The sequence below is a fragment of the Carassius gibelio genome, chromosome B20 (assembly GCF_023724105.1).
Source record: "Carassius gibelio isolate Cgi1373 ecotype wild population from Czech Republic chromosome B20, carGib1.2-hapl.c, whole genome shotgun sequence".
In the NCBI taxonomy this organism is placed as follows: domain Eukaryota; kingdom Metazoa; phylum Chordata; class Actinopteri; order Cypriniformes; family Cyprinidae; genus Carassius; species Carassius gibelio.
Genome location: NC_068415.1, coordinates 24113605 through 24139703, shown reverse-complemented (window position 1 = coordinate 24139703; position 26099 = coordinate 24113605). Strand labels below are relative to the sequence as shown.

Below are 26099 nucleotides of genomic sequence, written 5' to 3'. Positions count from 1 at the left end.
ACCCACAAGGTGGCGTGAGTTTCGAACCCCCTTTATCCGGAACCGACACTCCACACAAACCGAGGCCTCATTTGTCATCAGTCACGTGATGTCCATGTCAACAACACAAGCCTCAAATCGCAGCTTCATCTGGCACACCCCTTTTTTCTCGACGCAAGCTCCGACGCCTCGGTTCAAATGTCACATCAGTAGATGTCTGTGTTTCCCCAGAACCTCATCCACTCTTCGCACGTTCACTCAGCCACAGACACTTACCTTCAGCTCTAATCCCTGCAGTTCCTGTGCCATCCTCTCCTACGGCCACACGCCGTCATCATCCGGATTCCTCACCTCTTCACCATCCCCTCGGAGTGTCGCTGTCTCATCGTCATTGTTTGTTTATGTACTCATTCTCTATCTTCTCATTAAATTAGTAAACTTGCAATTGCTTCCAGACTGTCCAATCTGGCAGATTGGATTGAATATAAGCGATTAAGAAATGTATGTACTGTTAAAAAAAGAAATGCCAAATCTGACTTTTATAAAAAATCACTATTAAATGATTTTACAAATACAAAACATTTTTGGAAAAATCTTAATTGCCTGTTGAATAAATCTAATAATAATTCCCTTGTAAAACTAAGAATAAATAATAATATAAGTGATCCAACTTCTGTGGCTGACGCCTTTAATCAGCACTTTTCTTCTGTTTGTAATTTACGTCCACCTGATTTTTGTTACTCCAACTCTGTAATTGTATATACGATAGATTAAGACTATAGACATGACAAAAGAAAAAAAAACTACTCTTTCTGAAATTCACCTCCATCACTGATAAAACAGTCAAACGTGCAGTATACCTCAAATTCTTTGAATGAATAAAACCCATACAGGACCCTCCTCCTGTCATTCCTCTCATTCCCAGGTGGGCAGTCTTTAAATATCTCACTGCACTGTAGGCACTGGGTCAGTGAACATGTCACCTGAAAACAATGGTTGTAGAAAATACGCTACAGTTCATGACACCTAATTTTGATAATGGTAGTTAATGAAAAATGTTATAAACATGAGAATATTTAGTTTGTTTGTTTTTGTTTTTTAATGCATGTAACCATCAATGGCATTACTTATTTTATTAAAGTCTTTCTGCTCTATTTTAAGACATCTTTAAAGCCTCATTTTAGGCAAAATAAGACTTTTAAAGACCAGCACTTTGAATACTATAACATAAAACGTCTTAAATATTTGAAATATCACACGTTTCCAATTACACTCTCTATGATTATGACCAAAGCATCCTTACAATTAAAAGCCATTACCAAAAATATTCACATTTTTTAGAAAACAAATATAATGAAATGTTTTTTGATGAACACCTGCTGTTATTGAGAATTACAGAGGATCAGATGTTGATGTTTTAATGGCTAAATAAATGTTGTCACCATCATGGAGATCAGTGTTTTAGTTGGGATTTTCACCCTTGACTCCTGTATCTACAGCTCTCTCTGTAGCCATGCATGTGTTGTGTGGTGAGGAGCTACTATCTACTTTTGTATGCAACAGTGCATGCCTGGTAACGCTATAGTAAAAACTCCCATCATGCACTGAATGAATGATATTTTTCACCACTGTTGAGGATCGTATGATAAGTATTCACGTTTAAGTCTGAGCTGATATGGGTCTCATTTTCCCACCCAATATTTAAGCATTAAAGTGGTACTTGTTTAATATGATTTTTTTTTTTTTAGTTCAGTAATATCTAAATATAGGTCAACAAACCAAAGAGAGACACCTTCATAATGTTTATTCAAATAATATAATCAGAAAGTATAAGCTAATTTGCTATCTCAAGCTTTTAATTCAATGGTGCACTAATGTTTATTGTAATTCTTAAAAGAGTCAAGAGACAAATTAAGGCAAACTGATTTTAAATCAGTTTACTTGTGATACAGAAAAAGGAGAATGATATTTAATAACTTCTTATTGACCTAGTTTACCAACCCTTGCCTAATAACACACAAAACCAGCACTGTACATTAATAAAAGAAAGTCAAGTTTAACCAACCTTACATTTACTGGTATTTCATTATTTGTAATGGTCTTCCATAATCACATTTGCAATTGGTTTGTAATAGGTGTAATTATACATGTTTTTGATTGAGTTTTCGTTTTGTTTACACCATTTTGTCAGCAGATGGCGCCAGCCTGTGGGGTTTTCAGCACTTAGAAACAGTGAATCATTTTGCAAAGCAATGAGCGCTACTAAGCCTTGTTTCTCCCATCACTAATTTCACCAGTTTTGATGTAGTTTGGGAAAGGGAATTTGTTTTGCTATCAGTGTTTGATATTCTGGAATATATTATTTAGCATTAGTGTTTAAATATATAAATAACTTAATTTTACGGTGGCCCCTGGCTTGGCCCTGGTGGTTGGCAGTCTTTGCTCAATGGTTAAATCTCTCTCTACTGGAATCACCCCTATAATGCAAAGGCTGTCCAGCTGTTTGAATTCCTCCATGATGATTCACAAACAATATTCTGAAATAAACATACCATTTTTGAATGCAATTCAGCAATTTTTGAAGGGGAAATTGTATTGGTAAGGATAAGTATACACAAAGGAAAGCCTCACTACTATTAGTGTAGCAGGGAGGCCATGCCAAAATAGACTACTTCAATCTGTTGTCCATTGTAGACATTACTATCCTTCAAGCAGGTAACATTATTATTGTTAACATAGCGGACCCATTGGAAAATACCTTGGCATCATTTCTATTAAAAAGAAAGAAAAAAAAATACTTCATCAGATGTTTAAGTGTATAAAATAGCCTTGACAGAAAACTTCCACAACTATTGACTTTGATCTCTCTCACCGGACTTGTGTTTGTGTGTGTGTATATATATGTGAAGCAGGGTTGCCAGGTTCCCCCCCCCAAAAAAAAAATTGCTTTCTTAAATCTAGCCAAATTGCATTTTAAGGTGGGTTTTCCAGTTCAAAGCACATTCCAGGGGATAAATATCATGTTACTGGGGTCACTTCAACCAATGAACATAAAAAGCAACCTGTGAAATCAGTGTTAGTAACCCATTTGGCAACACTGAGGTGATATAAAAGAGGAAAGCAGGCATTTGATTTTAAATGATGATTTTGCAGGAGTAATGAACACCTGCTGTTATTGAGAATTACAGAGGATCAGATGTTGATGTTTTATTGGTTAAAATCAGTGGAGATCAGTGTTTGCTTTAGTTGGACTCTGTGTGTTAGCTCTTTAACAATGCACGTAGTGCTGTGAAGCAGGAGATCAGATAGTCATCAGCAGCTGGCCTGATTACAATCAAAATAATTTTTTACAAGTATGTGTTTAAAGCGGGGTTGAAATGCTCGTTTTCACTCAATCTCCTGTTAATCTTGAGTACCTATAGAGTAGTACTGCATCCTTCATAAATCCAAAAAGTCTTTAGTTTTATTATATTCATAAGAGAAAGATAGTCTGTACCGATTTTTCCTGGAAAAACCAGACTGGCTGGAGGCGTGACATGTGGGCGGAGCTAAAGAATCACGAGCGCGAGTAAGCTTTTGCGTTGAGAGTGTTTGGAAGCTGTGACATTACCTTGAGGGAAAAACATCCAAATCAAACCATGGCTAACAGTCAGATTCAGCGTATATTTATGATCCAGAATCAGATCCAGAGGCTGAAATTGAACGAGAGCAGCAGCAGCAACGACGACTCGCTCCGAGCGGGGCTCGAACCCAGGTCTCCGGCATGGGAGTCAGTGGCAGTTCTTGTGTTTCTCTTTTCTTTAGTGATTCTGCTTGATAGCACTTTATTTCACAGTCCTGTTCCTCATGTACATACTATGTACTTATTATAGTAATTACAATAACTATGTAATAACTAGGTACTAACCCTGAACCTACCCCTAAACCTAACCATACCCCATGTAGTTACCTTGTATTACCAGAACTTTCTTAGATAAATACACTGTAAGTAAACTATAACTACATGTAAGTACACGTACTGTAAAATAAAGTGCAACCTTCTGCTTGTTAACAGCAGCTGTTGTATATATATGTATGTGTGTGTGTGTATATATATATATATATATATATATATATATACACACACGCACATACATGCCTGTAACTGTAACTCTGTGAAACAGGTTGAGAAGGCGATGAAACAGACACCCGCTTCCCATCATAACTCTGTCAAACGTCAGATCATTAAATAATAAACTGGATGAGATCACAACACGCCTCCGGTTTGTTGAGGATTTTAGGAGGAGTATTTTGCTTTGTTTCACAGAGACGTGGCTTCATGAGGACAGCACATGCATTGACATGGAGCGATTTACCGTTATAAGAGCAGATCGTGATAAGGTGTCTTCTCAAAAATCCATCGGGGGAGGACTCTGCATGTTTATTGATAGCACCTGGGAATCACAATTTAAAGTGTTCAAGAGAGTGTGCACTAGAGAATATGAACTGCTGTCTGTATCTATCAGGCCATTTTACCTTCCGTGGGAGTTCAGTCAAATCACCTTCATCCTTGTCTATGTTCCAGGGCCTAATAATAAAGAAGCTGTGGAAATGATAACTTAAAGCTTCAATGCTGCTCTCTCCCGATCAGCAGATCAGACGGTTTTTATTTTGGGGGATTTCAACACATGTCAGCTGTCACCTCATCTACCCACTCTGCAGCAGTATGTCACCACGCCCACTCGCTCCACTCGCATACTGGACCAATGCTTCGGTAACATGCCAGACGCATATAAAGCAGTGAGTCGTCCTCCTCTTGGTAAGTCAGATCATGTCATTCATCTCCTTCCAATATACAGACAGAAAGTAAGGCGTGAAAAACCACTCCTGAACTGTACGTCAATGGACTGAGGATGGAGAGGAGGAGCTCGAAGATTGTTTTGACTCTACGGATTGGCGCATGTTTTTTGACACATGATTTGATTATCACAAATTAACAGACACAATCACATGCTATATTAAGTTTTGTGAAGAGACTGTTATCTCCTCTAAGAAAGTTGAGGTGTTTTGTTAAAACAAGCCATGGCTCTCAAAGGATCTTAAAACGTGTCTGAATGAGAAAAGGGCTGCATTTTTGAGAGGAGAAAATGATTTAGTAAAGGAGAAAGAGAAGGAATTTAAACGTAAGGTTTTTACAGCAAAAATAGATTTTAAGAATAAGGTTGAACAAAGATTCTGTACTTTCTGTACCTTCAATTTGCCTATAGGTCACACAGGGGCACAGAGGATGCAACTCTTACTCTTGTAAATCAAATAGCTAAACATTTGCAACAACCAAAGTCACTTGCTCGGGTTCTTTTTATTGATTTTACTTCTGCTTTTAATACTATGCAAACTGACATTCTTTTAGAACAACTTCATAGGATGAATGTGAATGGTGGGTTCATTCACTGGATTAGAAGTTTCTTAACTGACCGCCCAATGAATGGGGTCTACTCAGATGAGCTTGTTATACTGGAGCACCACAAGGCTGTGTGTTGTCACCTTTGTTGTTTTCAATTTATATAAATGATATGACTGTGCACAGCACCAATGTTAGTCTACTTAAATATTCTGATGACATGGCCTTGGTAGGACTTCTCACAGAAAATAATGCAGCACATGAGGAAGCTTATCTCAGCCAAGTCACTTTATTGCAGGATTGGTGTCAGACTGTTAAATTGGAAATTAGCGTGACTAAAACAAAAGAACTTATAATACAAACGAAACCAAGAGGGGCCAGTAACCAGTGTTGTGGGTAACGCGTTACAAAGTAACGCGTTAGAGTACTCTAATTACTTTTTTCCTGAAATGTGTAACTTAACGCGTTAGTTTCGTGCGGAAGTAATCAGTAACTTCGTTATTTTTTTTTTTAAAGTAATCCGTTATTTTAAGGAAAGGAAAATCCCGACTGCAGCCTGCTTTTTGTCAGACAGTATGCCTAGGTCTACTGTGCCACCTGCGGATGTATCAGCGGAGCCGAAGCTCTGTGATCGTAAAGTCAATGGCTGTGATGCGTCTGTGCCCTGCGCCTGACCCTGTGTGTGTGTGTGGGTTTTTTTTTTCGAACTCCCGACAAGATGGCAGAGAGGACAGCGTTTGGTTTATGGAAGTACGCACATTATTTTCAATTTGTCAACGAAAAAGAAAAGAACATAACGGTAAAATGCACACTCTGTGAGTGACACTTTAATAATAATTAGTTCGGCTATTAAGCGATTTGTCATTTGCCTGTGTGGCAGTGAAGGATTTAATTCGGTTTGTTATCATTTTTGTTTGACAGGCAGCTGTTAATTTCTGTTAGATCGTTGGCTGGCTGGTTGTTCATCATTTCTAAATGGATTTAAATCTGCAAGCCTGTTTAAGGTTGTGTTTACAAGTAAGCATACTTGTACTTTGATAACTGCATTATTTAAAGTTAAAGAAAAATCAGGAGTTATCTTGTGGTGCTCATAATATACAGTAGCCTAGGCTACCCGGGCTGGGTAACGTTAGGTGCGAATTTTGATTAATAATATGTTCTGTGATAATAAATAAATAAAACGCCATGTGGAATAGCCTATTGCTGACTGTCTTTCCTGTTATTGTTATCCTGCAGTGTTAATTTAGTCGGATGACTGACGTTATTCATTGTCGGGAGTCACGACTTCTAGGTGCATTTAAAGGGGCCGGGGGCTGTGTCTGTCATGTGTGAGCCGCTGCTAACTGCTTTTAATTTTTGGTAACGCATGAGTACTCTAACGCGTTACTTTTATGAATAGGTAACGCTGTATCATAACTGATTACTTTTAATTGATGGTAACGTTGTAACCTAACTAATTACTTTCCAAAGTAACTATACCCAACACTGCCAGTAACATCAACCCTGTTGTACTTAACAGCCAGCCTGTGGAAGTAGTTGAAAATTTTAAGTACCTGGGTACAATCATTGATCGTACTTTAAGTTTTAATGTTAACTCAGAGAGTATTTTTAAGAGAGCTAATCAGCGATTGTTTTTAATTCGAAAACTGAGGAGTTTCAGGTCAGTCAGCATATTCTTGAGAATGGCATATAGGGGCCTTGTAGAAATTATTTTACAGTTTAATATAACATCTTGGTATGGTAACCTGAATGTGAAAGATAAAAACAAGCTTTCTAAAATTGTTAATACGGCGGGGAAGGTGATTGGCAAGTCACAAAGGCAGCTTGGGGATGTATTTGATAAGGTGGTACTCAGGAAGGCCCGACAGATATCAACAGACACCCTACACCCACTAAACTCAGAATTGCTTCCACCTGGCCGTAGATTCAGGGTCCCACGGGCGAGCCGGAACATCTTAAGAGATCTTTTATTCCCCATGCCATACAGGAACTTAATCTAAACTGAAATTGTTTTAAAAATGTGTTTATTGTAGACCGAAACTTATCTTATTTTAATCAGCTGCGCTGCTTTCCATTTTCTGTTGTTGTATGTTTATGGTGGTAGTATTGTATTCTTAACTGTGTGTATTTTAATGTAAGTTTAAATGTGGTGTCATTGATGTATTTCTGTTCAGAGAAGTCGAAGACAAATTTCCACTAAGGTGGACAATAAAGTCTAATGAATGAATGGATGGATCATAAACATTCCCTCCGAAAGTATAACTCCTCACTGGCTCACTCAATCTGAAATGGTTCTTCACATGACTTCCCTACGAAATCGTGAAGTATTAAATGCAGAGCTTGAATTCTGAGTATGGGTCACCATACTTGGCTATATGTCACTTCACTTTAAAAGATCTTCACTGAAGATGAAATCAAAGATCAAATACTTCCCTAACTTTTATAACCACTATTATTTTATTCTTTACTCTGCTTCTGCTATGAAGTCCCCAATCTGAGTAGAGCTATATAGTAAGAAATTAATTTTTTCCATACCACAGAAATGAACATTTCTCAGATTTAATAAACAAATTACACTGTGCTCACTGCCCAACGGGTTTAAAATTAGTTATAATTATCTTAAATATTAAATATAAATATAAATATTACATATATTAAATATAATATAAATTAATTCATATTTTAGAAGCTAATTTGCAACAATGTGTAATTATATATGAGCATGAAGAACCAAAGGAGTATAGCAGTGTTGTTCAGTGCCTCTGATCTTCACACTTCACCCCTGGTTTAGAGAGAGCATGCCTGAAGCTAAAAAATAATAAAAAATAAAACACTTTGATCATATGTCTGGAGTATTTGTCTGAGTAGAACAGTTCCACTATTCTCTTCCTTGAAATCCCTTTTCTTCCAAATCCTTTCAGATTATTACTGGAAAGTCACAAATAAAGAGCCACTGTTTTATTTCAAACATCAAAGACTTAGAAGCTCTTTTTCTGGATGACCATGTCTTACAGTAATTCTGTTGTTAAATGTATTTCTTCCCCTATAATATATAGGAATATATAAGAAGAAGAATTTAGTTATAAGAATACATGCGTTTATGAACACATTATTTGCTTTGTAATCTCTTCAAATATAAGTATACACAGATATGAAAGAAATGAATCTGACTTTAAAATCTGAAACCTGTGTTGAATTCAAATGAGTCTGGACTTTTTTGTTTTGCAGTTGGACCTTTTTCACAGCTGTGCGAGGGAAATTTTTGACTAAGATCTGAGAATCCAAAATCTAAATGCTATTTGTTACAGTTCCCGGTCTAGGGTTGAAGAGGTATGCTGGATCCTATACACTACTATAGTTTCCTCCCAACAATCTGTATTTCTGTCAGAATGTAGGTCTTATCAAAGCATAGAGACTGCACTTATCAGAGTAAAAAATTATTTGCTTGGATCATGTGTCCAGGACTGGATTTCTCTTCTATTGCTATTAGCTTTTTAAGGCTTTTGATATGATAGAACATAAGCTTGAGAATTGTGTTGCAATTACATTACCAGTTTGTTTGTGATTGGCCAACAAAGTTAAATCTTTTTTATTTTTCTTATTATTCTTATTTTTCTTACTCAAATTATTCTTATTGTATTTTTCTAGTGCTCAAATAAATCACTTATATGATGTCTAAGTTTCTGTCTAGCGTTTTATAATTGAATTTCATGATATCTTATTCAGATTTGAATTTGATTGATTTCCAGGACTAATTTCATGTATTTTATTTAAAAAAAAAAAAAAAAAAAAACATTTAAGTGTGGTAAAAAAAAATGCAATGCACTTCAGTGTCTAAAACCTTTAATATTTTTGAGCATTATCAAATCTGGTTGATAAAAAGTAAAGCCCAAAGTGTCTTCTTTCCAAAGACACCACAATTATGTTTGTAACACACTGAAGTAGGAAATTGTTGCAATTATAAGTTAGGTAGAGCACTTTCAGCTGTGAGTCCCATAATGTGGGGTGCTGGCTAAGAAAATAAGGTACAGAATAAGGGACGATCCAAATATTTGTAATGTGCAATAATATAGGCCTGCATATGCCTGCAGTTAAAAAGTTATCATATTTGTTTTGCTTCACCCATTTATGTTTTACAATGTATTACAATTATTCTAAAAAAAAAAAAAATAATGATAATGGTAATAATAATATTGTCATTAAAAAAAAAAAAAAAAAAATTAATCGGCCTGAGTAAATTTTACCGTTATAGAATTGAGGGAGTAATTTAGGAGGTGAAAATACTGTGAAATTAGAAATGGCAAGTAATTTTAAAGCATAATAACTCATGGTCTATGCAACATATTCAATAAAGCATGTTTTTAAACATTGGCACTTAAAGTTTTGAAGTAAAATATTATTTTAACCATATAGCCTGTGAATAAATAAAAAGCATACTTTTCAATGAAAGAACTCTTAGAGATTGTCGACTGCTCCTGGTGTTTGGATTTGTACTTCAATAAAATGACATCCAAGTTTAAGGATTGCCTACACTAGTGTTTTATTTACTCTATATTTAACAGAATTAACTTACAATGAAATTTGTCTTCCTTTAGGTGTACTGAATGTTTTCCTGACTTGCTAAATGTTGGGCTCATGTTATATTCGGCTCAAACTGATTTTGTAAAATCAAAACTTGCGGATGGTGAAGCTGCATCAGTTAGTGCGAGTCACGCTCGCTGTGAAGCGGGAGCAGCTGGCAGAGGATTCCGCCTGCTCTTAAAGACTTCCTCAAATGCCTATGTTCACAAATAACAATGATTTTCACAAAAATAATGATTAATTATCAGTTGATAATTTGTTATTATTATGGTCTGGTGAAAAAAATGATATGGGCTGCAAGAATCAGTGTTCATCGCTGCCAAAAAACAAACTGAATTCAGTTCAGCTGGAAGGGGTTGGGGTTTGGTACAGATCTGTATAGCTTTTGGGGGTTGAGATAAAGTTGTGAATTTCTTGCTCTTTCAAATGGATAGTGTCTTATGAGGGTTTCAAACTTGCAGAACAGGTTTAGGACAAATGCCTAGTCATTTTGGTTTTAGGACATCTTTGAAAAAAGGTTTTGATCCACTTCAAATGCTGACTACTGTATAGTGCAATAAAGTTGATTAGTTAGCCTATTATACAGTAACTTAATTTCAGAGAAAGTTGCCTTAACTCAAAAATAAATAAATAAATGATGCAAACTGTTGCACAAACACTTGAATATGAATATGAATAATAATTAACATTTGCATTACAAAGTAAATCATTTTTTTACATGCAATAATCAAAAATGACCAAAAAAGATTTGTAATGAAGATAAAATATGTAGACAAATAAGTATAAAGGCTGCGCATGCACTCGGCATCACACGCACCTCGCAATTCTTGCATTGTGGCATTTTAAGACATATGATACACACCAGCACTTAAATGTGGGCTGCAATTTATTAATTTATTTTTACTTTACTTAAATTATATAAAAACAAGTAAAGAAGGCACCTTTTAAAATCACTGAAGTTGTCAATTAATGAAGCTCTTTTTTACTTTGTGTGCATTTTGTTGATTATAATGAGAGAACTTGAGTTTAAACGTGAGGATGTTTTATCAATCAGTTCATTATTTAGAGTTTCAAGGATTTAGTTAAATCGTGCATGTTTAATTTATTTGTTTCTTGTTTTAATTAAGTCAAAACAAAGAGAGCAAAATTATACAGTGCCTCATGATTTACGATTCATAATTATTAATCAGTGTACAGACAAATATCTTTTCCCCAAAAAGTTAACTGTAAAAATAAAGGACAGGTAACGAATAACAAAATAGTGCGTGATAAAAATGCATTTTTTATTAAAGGAATTTTAAAATATAAATTAAAATACAGGACTAATATGTGAGAAAATTTACATTTTGCATATTCCACCAAACATTGGACGTCGGATAGACGTCGGATATATCAGGTCCATCGGTCCATGACCTTTTCTGAACATCTATTAGACGTCCAAACTAGATCCACTATATGGACGTCCAACCATGACCCAACTTGGACGTCATCTTGCCGTTCAACCATGAAAAAAACGTCACTCCGAAGGCACATTGCGCAGTGGGATAAATTCATGTAGTGTAGCTCACTAAAAAAGGCTACCACTTTTAATGCTCCGATGCAAAGTAAACCACCATTTCTTTAGGATAATATAAAACATAATTAATATTATGTAAATAATACTGCACACCTATCAAATGTGTCAAATCTATGTCTTGTTTTATAACTTGTGGTTAAAGTGTCCACTAGAAAATCCAAATTGGGCACATCAAGCCCATAGTCATCTGTAAGTTAAATATAATATATTTACAATTATTTGGTTAAAGATAATCACTATTTGATTACTGATATTTAGAATATATATTTTATTGAATCATTTGCATCATTCACATTGGATAATGCTATGCAACACTAAATTAAGTAAAAAATATTTACTGGTTAAAGGAGAACCAATACTGATATTTTAGTGTTATAATGAAGCAAATGAACAATTAATACTGACTGTAATTGGTCCTCACCATTAACCGAGGTATACAATTGCTGACCATGCCATGACATGTCTGTTTTGATCGATGTTTTAGGCACATTTGGAACTACTTACAATACTTACTATTTTAAAAGTTAAAAGTTATAAAAAATATACTAGTGTGTGTCCTTAAATCTCTTTGGAAAGTTAAATGCATATATCTATACACAACATAAACTTCAACTAGGTTTTTGTTTAAAGATTTAAAAAAAAAATCTACAATAAAGCAGCAGCATATAGCACTCACACATGCAAACGCATGTGGGATATTCTTCCCCCATCTGATGGATATGGCTGAAGTATTTGGGTAGTAGTTCTTTGCAGGTAGGATTTGAGACTGTGGCTGATATGTTACTCTGCCACAGATTGATTCATAAGAAGGACACAGACACGGCTTCCTCAGGGCCTGCAAATAATTCACATTTACATCTTAACTGTCCATTTTACAGTTAGGATATTGAAGACTTGAAACAGGCTATATGTTACAGGTCACGCCTGCATCTTCTACGTGACCGCAGTTGGTTTTTCCCCATCCTGAGAATTTACACTTGTGAATAGCGTCTTCAGTACCAGCACAAGCAACATCATCCATCCAGATTAACCCAGTGCCTAAAAGAGAGAGAGAATTAATCTCATGCTTCTCATCAATATTTATGGTCAGTTTACCCTTCTCAAACCATCATGACTGTAAACTGTTAGAAATTGCTGTAAAAAACAGCCAAATTTTGACAGTACACTGTATTTGCTGAAGTATTAAATACAGAGATCATCACTGTATCAGCGGACCCACATTTACTGTCTTTATATAAAGCAGCAGAAGATCAGAATTTGTGGCTCATCATTGACTGAAGCACAGGCTCTAATCTCCAGCACTCTCAACACTCAGAGACTGTGTTTCAAATCACATCCTACACCCTCATTTACTATTCCCTACATGAGTTTACTAATATAGTCCACCTGACAGAGAGAATGAAAACTAATGAGTGAATTCAGACACTGATCAACAGCTGCTGTTAACGAGTAGAATCACTGAAGAAAAGAGAAACAAGACACATACAAGAACTACAACTGACTTCAGCCACAGCCTTAGATGAAATCAACTGAAGATTTAAACAATCAACAAACAGCTTTACCAGCTTCACACATTATTAACCATACTGACTTTATTTTTGTCAGATGTCTACAGAAGATCTTATTAAGAGTTACAACTATTTAGATGATGGCATTTTATTGTTTCATTTGACATTACCATTGCAGAGATTAGTGTTTGCTTTAATTGTGATCCTGTACCCGGATACATGAAATTCCTGAAGTGAGGGTTTCCCTGAGGGAGAAAAAATATCCCTAAGGTAAGGGATTTCATTAAGAGCGCTGCAAGAAAGCTCCTAACTGTCACCCTTACCTAAGTGTTTATACTAAGAGTTTCACAGCAGTTTCTGACAACATACGGCAAAGATCACCGCGGTTGCTATAGTTACTGCCTCTAACAGTAAACAGAACATAACGAAGCACAAAGCCAAACCCTTGCTAAAACACACTTGTATTAATATATTTGTGCTATGGAGAGTACAAACATAACAGAAAACAAACAAACGTAAACCAAACTGGACAGAGGAAGAAAAGGCAATTATTGTTTTCGTTAGTGGTTATAATAATAATATTTTCAGCCTTTCATCAACCATTCATCGTCTCCAAGGGATTATTACAATCATTAAAAACATGCCTCAGTATTTCCTCCTCTTCAATTAACACTAAATCAGCCATCATATTTTGAGTTTAAGTTGACTTAAGGGAGCTGTTTTGGTCCCTTAAATTTATTAAGGTGAAATGGTCACTAAGGACTTTGTAGCAACGCTTAAGGGAACACTTAGATAATTAAGGGGAAAAACTTAATAACAGCCTTAAGTTCCTTAAGGAAACCCTTCGGGTTTTTTCTTGCAACTCACATTTCACTAAGGGTACCCTTAACCTTATATCTAAGTGATTTCTTAGCTTAAGGAGTTTCATGCAACCGGGCACTGACCCTTGACTTCTGAACATTAGTTTTTGTTTGATTGCTGTAAATCTGTCTTTAAGATTAATCTGTTATAGCAGAAGTGTTGTGGTTGTTTCTAATACCTATTATGTACAAGACTGATCTACAATGCTGCTGGATTCTTTCAGAGTCTATATGAGTGTACTAGATTTAATTTTCTGGTTATTTACAGTGTAAGATTAATCAGTGATGTGGTAACCAGAACATAAACTTAGTTATTAGGTCTAAAACATTAACTACCATGTCATTAACACGCAAAGAGAAACATCAAAAATCAGCATATGAATCTCAAAAAGGGTGACAATCAAAAGCTTCATGACACAATGCATGCTGGGTACCAGCATACGACAAAACTTATAAACTTAAAACTTAAGTATATGGAATAAATTAAGACGCTGAATTGTCCACTTATTTTCTTGAATTCTTAATCTGTGCTTACATTTTTGCTTTTGTCTTGAGTTTCATAAGAATGTTTGTGATGTTCAATACTGATCTGTTTATTTGTGTATTGTCACAATTGTTGCAATTTAGACAGACACCTCAAGAAGCAGTGTATGATTCACAACAAAGATTTGTTTTAGGGAGTGATGTTTTTTAATGCATCTTTTGTAGTATGCATCCGTGTATCAGAAATTAGATGAATGTTCTTAGCAATCTATAAACAACAACACCATTTTTTTTTTCGTTGACAAGTTTCAATACCACATTTTTTTACAACAGGCAAAAAAATCTTCTTTAGACGTCTGATGGGAATAAAGACTGTCTGGTTAGTAATGTGAAGCTGATTTAGGAGTTGTTTAATCAGACCTTGAGAGATTTCATTTTTTTTTAAGACTGTGGCTGTAGTTAGTTGTAGTTGTGTTTCTCTTTCCTTCAGTGATTCTGCTTGTTAATAGCAGGTGTTCATCACTAATGCTCAATCATCAATTAATCACATTATTATCACATTAACTTCACTGATTCAGTGTCACTCTAAGGGGGCTTTCACACTGGCAGTTTAGTGCGGAACGGGGCACAGTTCGGATGAAAAATTGCTAAGGTGAATGCTGTCATCGGACCCTGGTGCGCACTGGGGTACCGAACCCAACACTACCTGGAGAAGGGGGTCTGAGTTCGGTTGCTTCCTAACTGTTCAGGGAGTAAAGTATCCTGTGCATGCGTAACACTGTCAATATCATTATTTCCTCAACATACTCCTAAAAGTCAAAATTACATTTATTAAAATTAAATAATTAAAATAATTAAAGTCAATTACTATACTGTGCATAATAGCACCAAATTAAAAAAAAAAAGTACAACTATGCTCAGTCGCGTTGTGTTCTCCATGCGTTTTCAGTGTGCGTTTGCGATGACGTAAGGTGACTGCAAACGCACCTGGGTTCGATACAACAATTGAGTGTGAAAGCAGACCAGCGCTGCGGGCGGAGCCGGGAACAATCACGCTTGTGCTCGGACCGCAGCAAACGAGCCCAGTGTAAAAGCCCTCTAACACTCTGTAGTGTGCACACATTATAAGTGTTCATTTAAAAATGAGGATTTTGTTGTGGGTTTAACAGCAATAAAAACAGCAATATTCTGTAAAACATAAGAGTCAGATCTGCCTACTGAAAAAAGTTAATTTGACTGAAATATTTGTGAAAAAACCATACAATGATAAGGAGAGTAAATACTGAACTCTTTTAGTGTAACGTAGTTTAATGTATTTTTGTGGTTCACCATTGTGCTGGAGATTAGAGTCTGTGCTTCAGTCAATGATGAGCCACACATGTATGAGTCCAGCCTGAATGTATCAGTAACCAACGGGCTTGCAGACCTCTAATTCACAAAGTGTCTACTTTCTCAGCTACAGAAAGTTAAGAAGTCAAGCATGGCGATTTGTGCAAAATGACTAAAAATCCTTTTAGGGCACAGTACTATATAGTGCACTAAATGCAGTCACTCTAGGTTGCTTTGTAACTCTTTGCAAGCATGTCTGTAACTGCCTTGGAGTCACTCTGACCTTGTCCAAACCGGCCTGTTTTGTGGATTTCTTTGGCGCCACGGTAGCCCAGCATCCTGCACACAACGTCTCCATCTTTCATGTCCCAGACATCATCACACACCGTCCCCCATCGAAGCTCATGGAACACCTCCACTCGACCCTCGTGAGGCCTAGAGCCGTTCACCAGCCTTACCAGAGTTTCTTCCACTGAAACACAAATTCATGTTAATCAGTTGGAATAATAGCATACAGAGAAATAATTAGTCATGGAAAAATAAATCCCATTTATATGAGCGTTAATTGACTTATTGTCACAGAAATTGTGGTGCAGATTATACTGTATATACGAACATACAAGAAATATATACATGTAAAATTCATAACAATAATAATAATAAAGCATAAAAGTATAGGTGGATTTAAAAATATCTAGTATCTACATATACTGTAATTGTGAAAAGCTTTAAAAAGAACATTGCAGGATGGGATGGAGGACTAAGCATGATGTTTTGACATGTCAGTCTTTGTCAGCTCGGAGAGTCTCTGGGAACAAGGCCTGCAGCAATTCACTTAGTGTAGATCAGCACCTCAATCGATAATTAAATCCTCAACATCTGTTTCAACAACTGTATAATCAAAGTTTGTCAACAGTATGTCAAAATTAAGGATATGCACATAAGAACAAGTGATTATAACTACATACTTTGAGAAAATACACACATACAGTCTTGTTCAAAATAATAGCAGTACAATGTGACTAACCAGAATAATCAAGGTTTTTAGTATATTTTTTATTGCTACGTGGCAAACAAGTTACCAGTAGGTTCAGTAGATTGTCAGAAAACAAATGAGACCCAGCATTCATGATATGCACGCTCTTAAGGCTGTGCAATTGGGCAATTAGTTGAAAGGGGTGTGTTCAAAAAAATAGCAGTGTCTACCTTTGACTGTACAAACTCAAAACTATTTTGTACAAACATTTTTTTTTTTCTGGGATTTAGCAATCCTGTGAATCACTAAACTAATATTTAGTTGTATGACCACAGTTTTTTAAAACTGCTTGACATCTGTGTGGCATGGAGTCAACCAACTTGTGGCACCTCTCAGCTGTTATTCCACTCCATGATTCTTTAACAACATTCCACAATTCATTCACATTTCTTGGTTTTGCTTCAGAAACAGCATTTTTGATATCACCCCACAAGTTCTCAATTGGATTAAGGTCTGGAGATTGGGCTGGCCACTCCATAACATTAATTTTGTTGGTTTGGAACCAAGACTTTGCCCGTTTACTAGTGTGTTTTGGGTCATTGTCTTGTTGAAACAACCATTTCAAGGGCATGTCCTCTTCAGCATAGGGCAACATGACCTCTTCAAGTATTTTAACATATGCAAACTGATCCATGATCCCTGGTATGCGATAAATAGGCCCAACACCATAGTAGGAGAAACATGCCCATATCATGATGCTTGCACCTCCATGCTTCACTGTCTTCACTGTGTACTGTGGCTTGAATTCAGAGTTTGGGGGTCGTCTCACAAACTGCCTGTGGCCCTTGGACCCAAAAAGAACAATTTTACTCTCATCAGTCCACAAAATGTTCCTCCATTTCTCTTTAGGCCAGTTGATGTGTTCTTTGGCAAATTGTAACCTCTTCTGCACATGCCTTTTTTTTAACAGAGGGACTTTGCGGGGGATTCTTGAAAATAGATTAGCTTCACACAGACGTCTTCTAACTGTCACAGTACTTACAGGTAACTCCAGACTGTCTTTGATCATCCTGGAGGTGATCATTGGCTGAGTCTTTGCCATTCTGGTTATTCTTCTATCCATTTTGATGGTTGTCTTCCGTTTTCTTCCACGTCTCTCTGGTTTTGCTCTCCATTTTAAGGCATTGGAGATCATTTTAGCTGAACAGCCTATCATTTTTTGCACCTCTTTATAGGTTTTCCCCTCTCTAATCAACTTTTTAATCAAAGTACGCTGTTCTTCTGAACAATGTCTTGAACGACCCATTTTCCTCAGCTTTCAAATGCATGTTCAACAAGTGTTGGCTTCATCCTTGAATAGGGGCCACCTGATTCACACCTGTTTCTTCACAAAATTGATGACCTCAGTGATTGAATGCCACACTGCTATTTTTTTGAACACACCCCTTTCAACTAATTCAACTAATTGCCCAATTGCACAGCCTTAAGAGCGTGCATATCATGAATGCTGGGTCTCATTTGTTTTCTGAGAATCTACTGAACCTACTGGTAACTTGTTTGCCACGTAGCAATAAAAAAATATACGAAAAACCTTGATTATTCTGGTTAGTCACATTGTACTGCTATTATTTTGAACAAGACTGTATACTGGTGTGCACTAGAGCCTTTAATTATCGTTCTGCATTAATGAGCTGCTTACTGACACACACACATATCAGAAATCGCACAGCTCATACATCCAGGAGAAAATAAACGTGTCAATGCTGCCCCATGACTTTTATTAAATACAGTTTAAATACCGAATCGCTACATTATATTTTCCAGCGACGAGAGGATACAATAGCTGTTTTTAAGTAAAGTCACTCTAAAAAGTGACACACAACTAATAACTAATTCATTCTAAAAGAATACACGCAACTTCCATTTCTCTCTCTCTCTCTCTCTTCTCTCTCTCGGATAGGCAATATTTGAGAAAATGGTTTAGCTATTTCTAATTATTGGGGGGATTAGCCCCCATCAATGTCTATGGCAGTTATCGCCTTGATCAGACATGTGCTGTGGCACTATCAAGCAGTCTGTAATGATATGACATTAGCAAATATTAGTGATTTTTTGCAAACATTTCTTTGAGTAACATGACCGTTAATATGAACTAAGGGCTAAGGGGTATAACTGGGATCGGGCCTAAATGTCTGTTTACACCACATCAGCTAAATGTCATCAATCACAAAGCAATGACAGGATTCTCTGCTGAGGTATGACTGTGTGCAATTCATGTGGTTGAACAAAATAGGAGTGACTCTTAAGACCTGTCCACACCACAGCTATAATGATAAAGACACAGAGAAACTATATCGTTGGAATTATGAAGGATACAAACATTGGCAGCCAATCAGAATCCACCCTGCTATAATGAGCAGATGAGCATGCGCCTATTGCCCTCTGGTGTGGACACTAATAACGTTATCTTTATAGTTATGGTTCTTGGTGTGAATGGGGCTTAAGTCTAATAACCATAGATATGGTAAACCTAGATAAACCTATATTCCAAATCCCCATGGATTAAACCCATGGGTAATCCATGGCAAATTACCATCCTACAAATTGACTTCATGACTTACTAACTCCTAATGAATGTTGTTCAGTTGCTTTGACGCAATGTATTTTGTTTAAAATGCTATATAAATAAAGGTGACTTGACTTGAGAATAAGAGTGTTTGAAATAAATCGTTCTGTGAGATGATGTGGGTTCTCACACAGAATAAGGCACACAACGTTTTATAGTAATCTAAGCAGTGATAAAGACATTATTAATGCATTATTATGTAAACATTTCATTATAATGTAAACATTATAATAAGACGAACTCAGATAAACCATAAAGTGTTGAATTTGTGTGTTTATTAGTCACGTTGACTCAATGAAAGCGGTTATATCTTCTGTTTGTTCAGCTGCTCTAGTTCTTCTGTGGGGTGCACTTGGAGTTTCTCTGGCCTTCGGATGGAGATCACAGCTTCACTGACAGCCACAGCTTCAGTCTAATTATCCATTTTGATTTATCATGCAGACCTAATATAAAGTGATCTAGAGTCTCCTCAGAAAACCTGGATTAAATTGCTCAATTCATATGATTTTTTAAATAATCTCATTATGAACTTTTGAAGAATCAACTGTTTGGTCGAATGAACTGAAAATGGTCATTGTTACTTCTGTTTTTCTTTTGAACAAAATTCTTCACAAAAATTCTTACATGTTATATGTTATAATGTAGCGATTTACAATGTTAACAGAGAAAACATATTAAATTAGCTAGCTGCATGTTCATTTATGTTTACTTTCTCAATGAATAAAATCTTCACCTGTTTTCCCTCCTTTGTCTCCACGCTCTCCTTTCTCTCCTTTCTGTCCTCTTTCTCCTTTCACACCTGCAGATGAAGTAGAGTCATGTTTACTGGCCAGCAAAATTCTTTACAATTTAGAAAATTATATAGTTTTGGAACAACATGAGGGTGAATAAATAATAATCTTTAAAAAAATGTAATGGTTCATGGGGAACCAAATCTTTCTCAAAGTTGTGATGAGCTGTAGAATGAACTTATAAGTCACAACTACCAGTTCTGCAATACAAACACAAATGTTATGTTTATATTATGCAATTTTTGCTTATTAGTATGTTTGAGTTGGATCATTAAGTGTCAACAGCAAAGACATTAAAAAATGGTAATTAAATAAATAAAGGATATTTGAGTTCTTTTTTTTAACGTTTAATTACTGCAGGTTTGCAATATATTCTGAGTTTGCATTTTACTGTTTTTATTCATTTAGAAGAAAACCAAATCTGTTTTTGTGCAGGTGAGATGAGTAAATGCATGCTGACATATAGTCTAGAACTACAGTGAGATCACGTTCACACAGTGCACACAACCCCTCTGCGCCAACTCCTGATTTCTCTAAACATGGGTCAGGAGAGCTGTCAATCAATAAATGGAAAACAAAGGAACAGCTGTTACTTATTTGAAGAAGTAACTCAGATAAAAACTCTAAATTCACTATTTACATCATGTTTACACGAGCATGGAGATCTCAGTGAGCTCTGAAAGAAAATTTATTTTGAGATTGAGAGTTGAGCAAGTTCTGACAAAGTTAACCACATCTGATTAGCATTTGCATTCATGAACTCAACAGACATTATGATTGACTACAATACTCAACCACTGCAAAAACATGGTGTTAATTGAAACCTGTGACATTCCTCTGAGCATGGAGTTGTTACTCTGTAGCCTACTATAGATGATGGCTGCTATTATCACATTTCTATAAGTTCAGTAATTACTTGGTAACAAATAAGAAATACATCCCTCATAAAACTGGTTCTGAAACACACAAAAATAATCTAGAAACTTTCCTAAGTTTAAGTCTTATAATGAGGTGCCAATATGGCAGCGTGCACATGCTACTCGAGTTTGATTCCCTTCATCACTCCTATGTCTCCCTCTCTGCCCAATGCTTTCCTCTCTCATCTGTACTTAATAAAAGTATACAAACTCCACAAATATAATCTAATATTACACTGGACTTAATTCAGTTTAATAATTATTTTCAATTTGGTGACAAATTAAAATTAAAACTGAATCTGAAAGTGATTCAAAAAGATGAATACTATATATTTCAGTCGTTCTCGACCACAGAGCTCACTCTGCTGGGCTGTGCTAAGCAGCAGCATGTTTGGCCAAATCACACTGATCTTTCCCAGCTGTTTGTCTCACACTGTGAAAACATGACTCATCTATTTCAGCCGAGCGTGGTCATATGTTTTGTGAGGCCCGAGGTCACAGCGAATCTTAGTGAGAAATAGTGTTTCTGTTACAAAAACAAGGTTCTGATTCCAATAACATGAGAATGAGGCAATGAAAAAAGGAGCAATGCGTGTGTTGTTTTGATGGAAGTTGGGGATGAAGAGCAATTGGGGGATGGTGTGGTGTTCTGGAGAACATTAGGGGAAATCATTACATGTTTTGGAAGGTGTTAAAGGAGCAGCACATGTTCAGAGAATGAGATCATTGTTTTGGAGTCGGAGCTCAGAGTGAACCTGAAAAACAGAGTAAAACATATATACAAAGAAGTAAGTAAAGTCTGAAGTCAAAGCTGAGATAGAAGCTGAGATAGATACCATGTCCAAACAAAGCTTCCAGTGAATTGTCTTTTTACAGTGAACAGAAAATGTCTGAGCGACATGAGACAATATGAAATCAGGACAACAGAGTTTGAAACTACAAGAACACACACAGTCCCCCTTCTCTTCTTACTGTCCTGGGCTGTTTCCCAAAAGCATTGTACAGTAGGTGGCCAATCAAAATGATCATTCTGCTGCCGTGAGTGCCGCCACCATCGCAAGTGGTGCTTTATCCACAAGTTATCAAATAAGCTTATCAAAACACATTATCGTAAATAGCCGTCAGCTTTGCCTCACCGATGTGTTATATTTGACAACTGCAATCTGGGAAAATGAAAGAAAAACACTGTAGTTAAAATATTTAATACTCACAGATAAAAGTTTATTACTTGAAGTTACTTGCATTTCTTAGAATGAATTCAAGCAGGATAAATGTCAAGCCTTTGAGCCTGTGCTTATATTTTCTCTGAGCTACACAGTATTACACTATATTTTAGATTTGACACATTTAATAGGTGTGTAGTATTATTTATATAATATTAATTGTGTGTTATACACTGTAAAAAAAAGTTGCGTCAACTTAAAAAAATAAGGCAAGTAAACTTTGAGTAAACTTAACAAATCTTGGTCTAGTTACTTCTCAGTGTTCACGGTGTGTGTGCACTTCGGATGGGTTAAATGTAGAGCATGAATGCTGAGTATAAGTCACCATACTTGGCTGAATGTCATGTCACCTTTCTTCACTTTAAAATTGTGTATGCTTATAATATAGATAATAGGCCTTGTGTTCAGTAAACAAAAAATATTGTGTTCTAATATTTTTTAGGTTAACATAACTATTTATGTTGTGACAACTTGTGATATTTAGTTATTAAGTTGGGTGGACTTTATTAACCGTTTGTTAAGGTTACTCAAAAAAGCGCTTTCAATAAGTTGCCTTATTTTTTTAAGTTGACGAAACTTTTTTTTTTTTTTTTTTTTTTTTTTTTACAGTGTATTATTCTAAAGAAATGTATATATATATATATATATATATATATATATATATATATATATATATATATATATATATATATATATATATATATATATATATAAAATATTATGATATTGAAAAAAAGTGGTAGCCTATTTTAGTAAGCTAGGCTACATGGATTTATATGCAAAATGTCAATATTCTCAGATATTAGGCCTATATTTTAATTTATATTTAAAAATTCCTTCAATAAAAAAAAAAGGTTTATTAAATGGTGTTAATATGATAGAAACTGTATTTAGTGTGATCTCAGTTTAATAAAAACAATGTAGGTCTACTTAAGATCTATTCAATGTAATGATTTAATGTCCACTGTTATTCAAACAACAAATTATATAGAAAAAGCGTGCAAAGAACACAACACATTTTTTGAAACTCCAAATATCAGTTAAACCATTGCGTTGCAAAATTATTCACTAATTATTCAGATTGGGATGCCAGAGCGGGTTTGCAGGATGTTTTTATCCCCATAGGGGATAAAATAATTCAGCAGAGCCAGGGTGCCTAGACCCACCCACCGGCAAATCACACCACGATTATTCATATTCAAATGTTTGTGCGAAAATCATTAATTGGCATGCATGACATAGAGGCGCCCTCTTGATCACTTTAATTTTTTCCTGATAATAAAATAACTTAAAGTTGGGGTGTCTCACATACATGAGGAATATATCTACAGAAAGCTTGAAATGTCTACTTTAAAATGAATCAACTCAAAATGAAAGCATTATGTAATTTGTGAAGGTTGCATTTCTGTGAAGCACTGTGAATTTCATCTTGCATCCGACAAGAAAACATTTGTTTATTAATAAATAATTAAAATGTCTCCTTTTTCACAATTATTAGGCTACTTCTGCTTGTGCTTTGTGGTGCGAAGCGAACAGTAAAATTCATGAAAAACTTTTTAAAATGTTATTTTTTTTAGGTACATATAGCTTGTTTTCTATGTGGGTGGTTAAACACTGTGTGCTTCACGTGAAACATTATAATATCTTTAGTGCACTCAGCACATGGACGTGGTCGCATTAGATATAATGAAGGCATGAAATAATGAAGACATGAAAGACTGGACATTACATTGTTTTCATATGGTTTCAATAAAAGTAGACCCTTTACAGATTCCATTGGTGTATTGCTCTTCTCTGTATCAAAACTAAAAGTGTAATTTAAGTTATTTTAGGTGTTATCAGGAGAAGATGCCACAAAACGCTTATCCGCGTTTGTCGACTCCAGAGGGTTAATCACAAAAAGCAATTTTTTTTATTTTTTTTTTATAATCTAGAGCAGTAACTAATGATTATTTTGGTAATCATGTTATCTACTGATTATTCTGATAGTGAAGTTATCTGATATATTTAGCATAAAAATAGACCTCAGTGAAAACCGTCTTAGGTACGAGTGCATATGTATATATTAAACTGATGATGAGATGATAATTTGTTCAAATATAGTATCAAAACCAAGTAAACACATTTATTAAACTACACTATTAAAATACATAATGTAATATAGATACATAATATGAAAATAACCCACTTAAGTACATTATGTATTATAACAAATACCTGCAGAGGTTGCCAAAGGCCCGGTGATATTTCACTTTACAGCGTGACTCAACAACGATTAAATCCATTTCATTTTGATATTTGGCCACATGCAAACCCAGAAACTTTTTATTTTGAAATCAGAATGTACAACAAATATAGAAATATGTTTATGTGTTCTCCTGTGTTGACAGGTTTGTAAAGGATTTATGTTACACATATAGTGAGTAATAACATGCACTGTTTTCCAGCAACCCAAACTCACAGTATATGCAGAGGAAGCGTTTATGTCCCGAGCGGCTGAGTTTTAGACTCCACACTTGTAAATGATAACAGCACAACCCAAAGTCCATCAGACTTTACATGCTTACCCAAATGCACATGATTGGAAACCCAAACAAACAGCAAATGCACCAAAAAGCGAGCGATATAATGCAAGCAGTATCAAAGGTTTTACCACAAAATCAATTTTATACTGTTATCGTGAGACCGCTTTTCACCTCGAGGAGTAATATCAATATATCTCGTGCACTGCCGAAAGCCAGGCAAAATGCCTCTGTTTTTTCCTACCTCAAACAATGAGAGAGAGTGAAAAGATTAAAGGCCCTGAGATACTTCAAGTGAAATCGAAGAACAAACTCCTATGACATCAAACCAAATCAGGGGTTACACTTTATTTTGATAGTCCAATTTATACATTCTACAAAACTATAAGTAACTTTGTAACTACTCTGTAAAAAATTATTCACTTTATTTAATCAATAAAATATTACTGATTACATTTAAGACATTAGAATAAATTAGAATAAATCAAATGAGATGAGTAAAATAACATGAAAAAAAAATTAAGTAAAATTTACACAAAAATATTGATTACATTTAAAACAAACAAACTAAAAAAGCACAATGCTAAAGAATACTGTGTTATGAATGCCAGGCCAGTAGGTCTAACCTTTGGGTCCTTCAGGCCCAGTATCTCCTTTTTCTCCATTGTGTCCATCTTGACCACTTTGTCCTGTCAGTCCCCGAGGACCTTGCATGCCCTTTTCTCCTGGCAAACCTGACAAAGACAAAAAAATCATGATATATACTCCCCAATGCTCTTAAAGAAGACATATAACTTTATTTGAGTCAAGATGAGCTGTTGTGCTGTGTGTATACATGTGAATGATCTTGTGGATGTGTGAATGTTCATGTTAAGCCTTATTCGGACAGTGAATGTTTCTCATGTGGACATCTGTAAAAATACATTTACATGCCACCTTGGTCATAGTTTATTCATAGTGGAGAAGCGAGTTATGTGATCCTATGAAACCGTGAATGCACTGCTCATGTGGGCATTCGCATAATTGTCTGCTGTAAATAAAAGGAATATTATTTCCAAAGGTATACTTATCCTTGTCTCAAATGTATTAAAATATGTATGCTTGTTATTCCAAGCATATTTCATAATATATAAACCTATTTATTATTTATTTGTTTAAAAGTAGGAGAATATACACACTAGAGTTGTATATGATTACACATAATATAGTTATTAACTTAACTGTATATAATACATATTTAAAAAATTGTATTGCATACCTGCTGCTGCCATTATAAAGTCTCATTTTAAGCATTTGCCTGCTTTTCTTCTCTTCCTGCTTCCTGTCACTGTGGTGAAGCAGTTCTGAA

General features: G+C 35.5%; 1 protein-coding gene and 1 pseudogene across 2 annotated transcripts in view; one reads left to right on the top strand and one right to left on the bottom strand.

Annotated features, from left to right (window-relative positions):
• The window catches only part of LOC127983832 (uncharacterized), a 329002-nt pseudogene that overhangs the window by 227067 nt on the left and 75836 nt on the right, over positions 1-26099 (top strand).
• The window catches only part of scara5 (scavenger receptor class A, member 5 (putative)), a 178562-nt gene continuing 163665 nt past the window's right edge, over positions 11203-26099 (bottom strand). For both annotated transcript variants that reach the window (XM_052586179.1, XM_052586180.1), the window contains 4 exons: positions 25378-25485; positions 20032-20097; positions 15980-16168; positions 11203-12554 (listed from right to left, as the gene is read on the bottom strand). In XM_052586179.1, the coding sequence (XP_052442139.1) occupies positions 12421-12554; positions 15980-16168; positions 20032-20097; positions 25378-25485 (497 nt within the window). In that variant the 3' untranslated portion in view covers positions 11203-12420. The remainder of the gene's footprint in view (positions 12555-15979; positions 16169-20031; positions 20098-25377; positions 25486-26099) is intronic.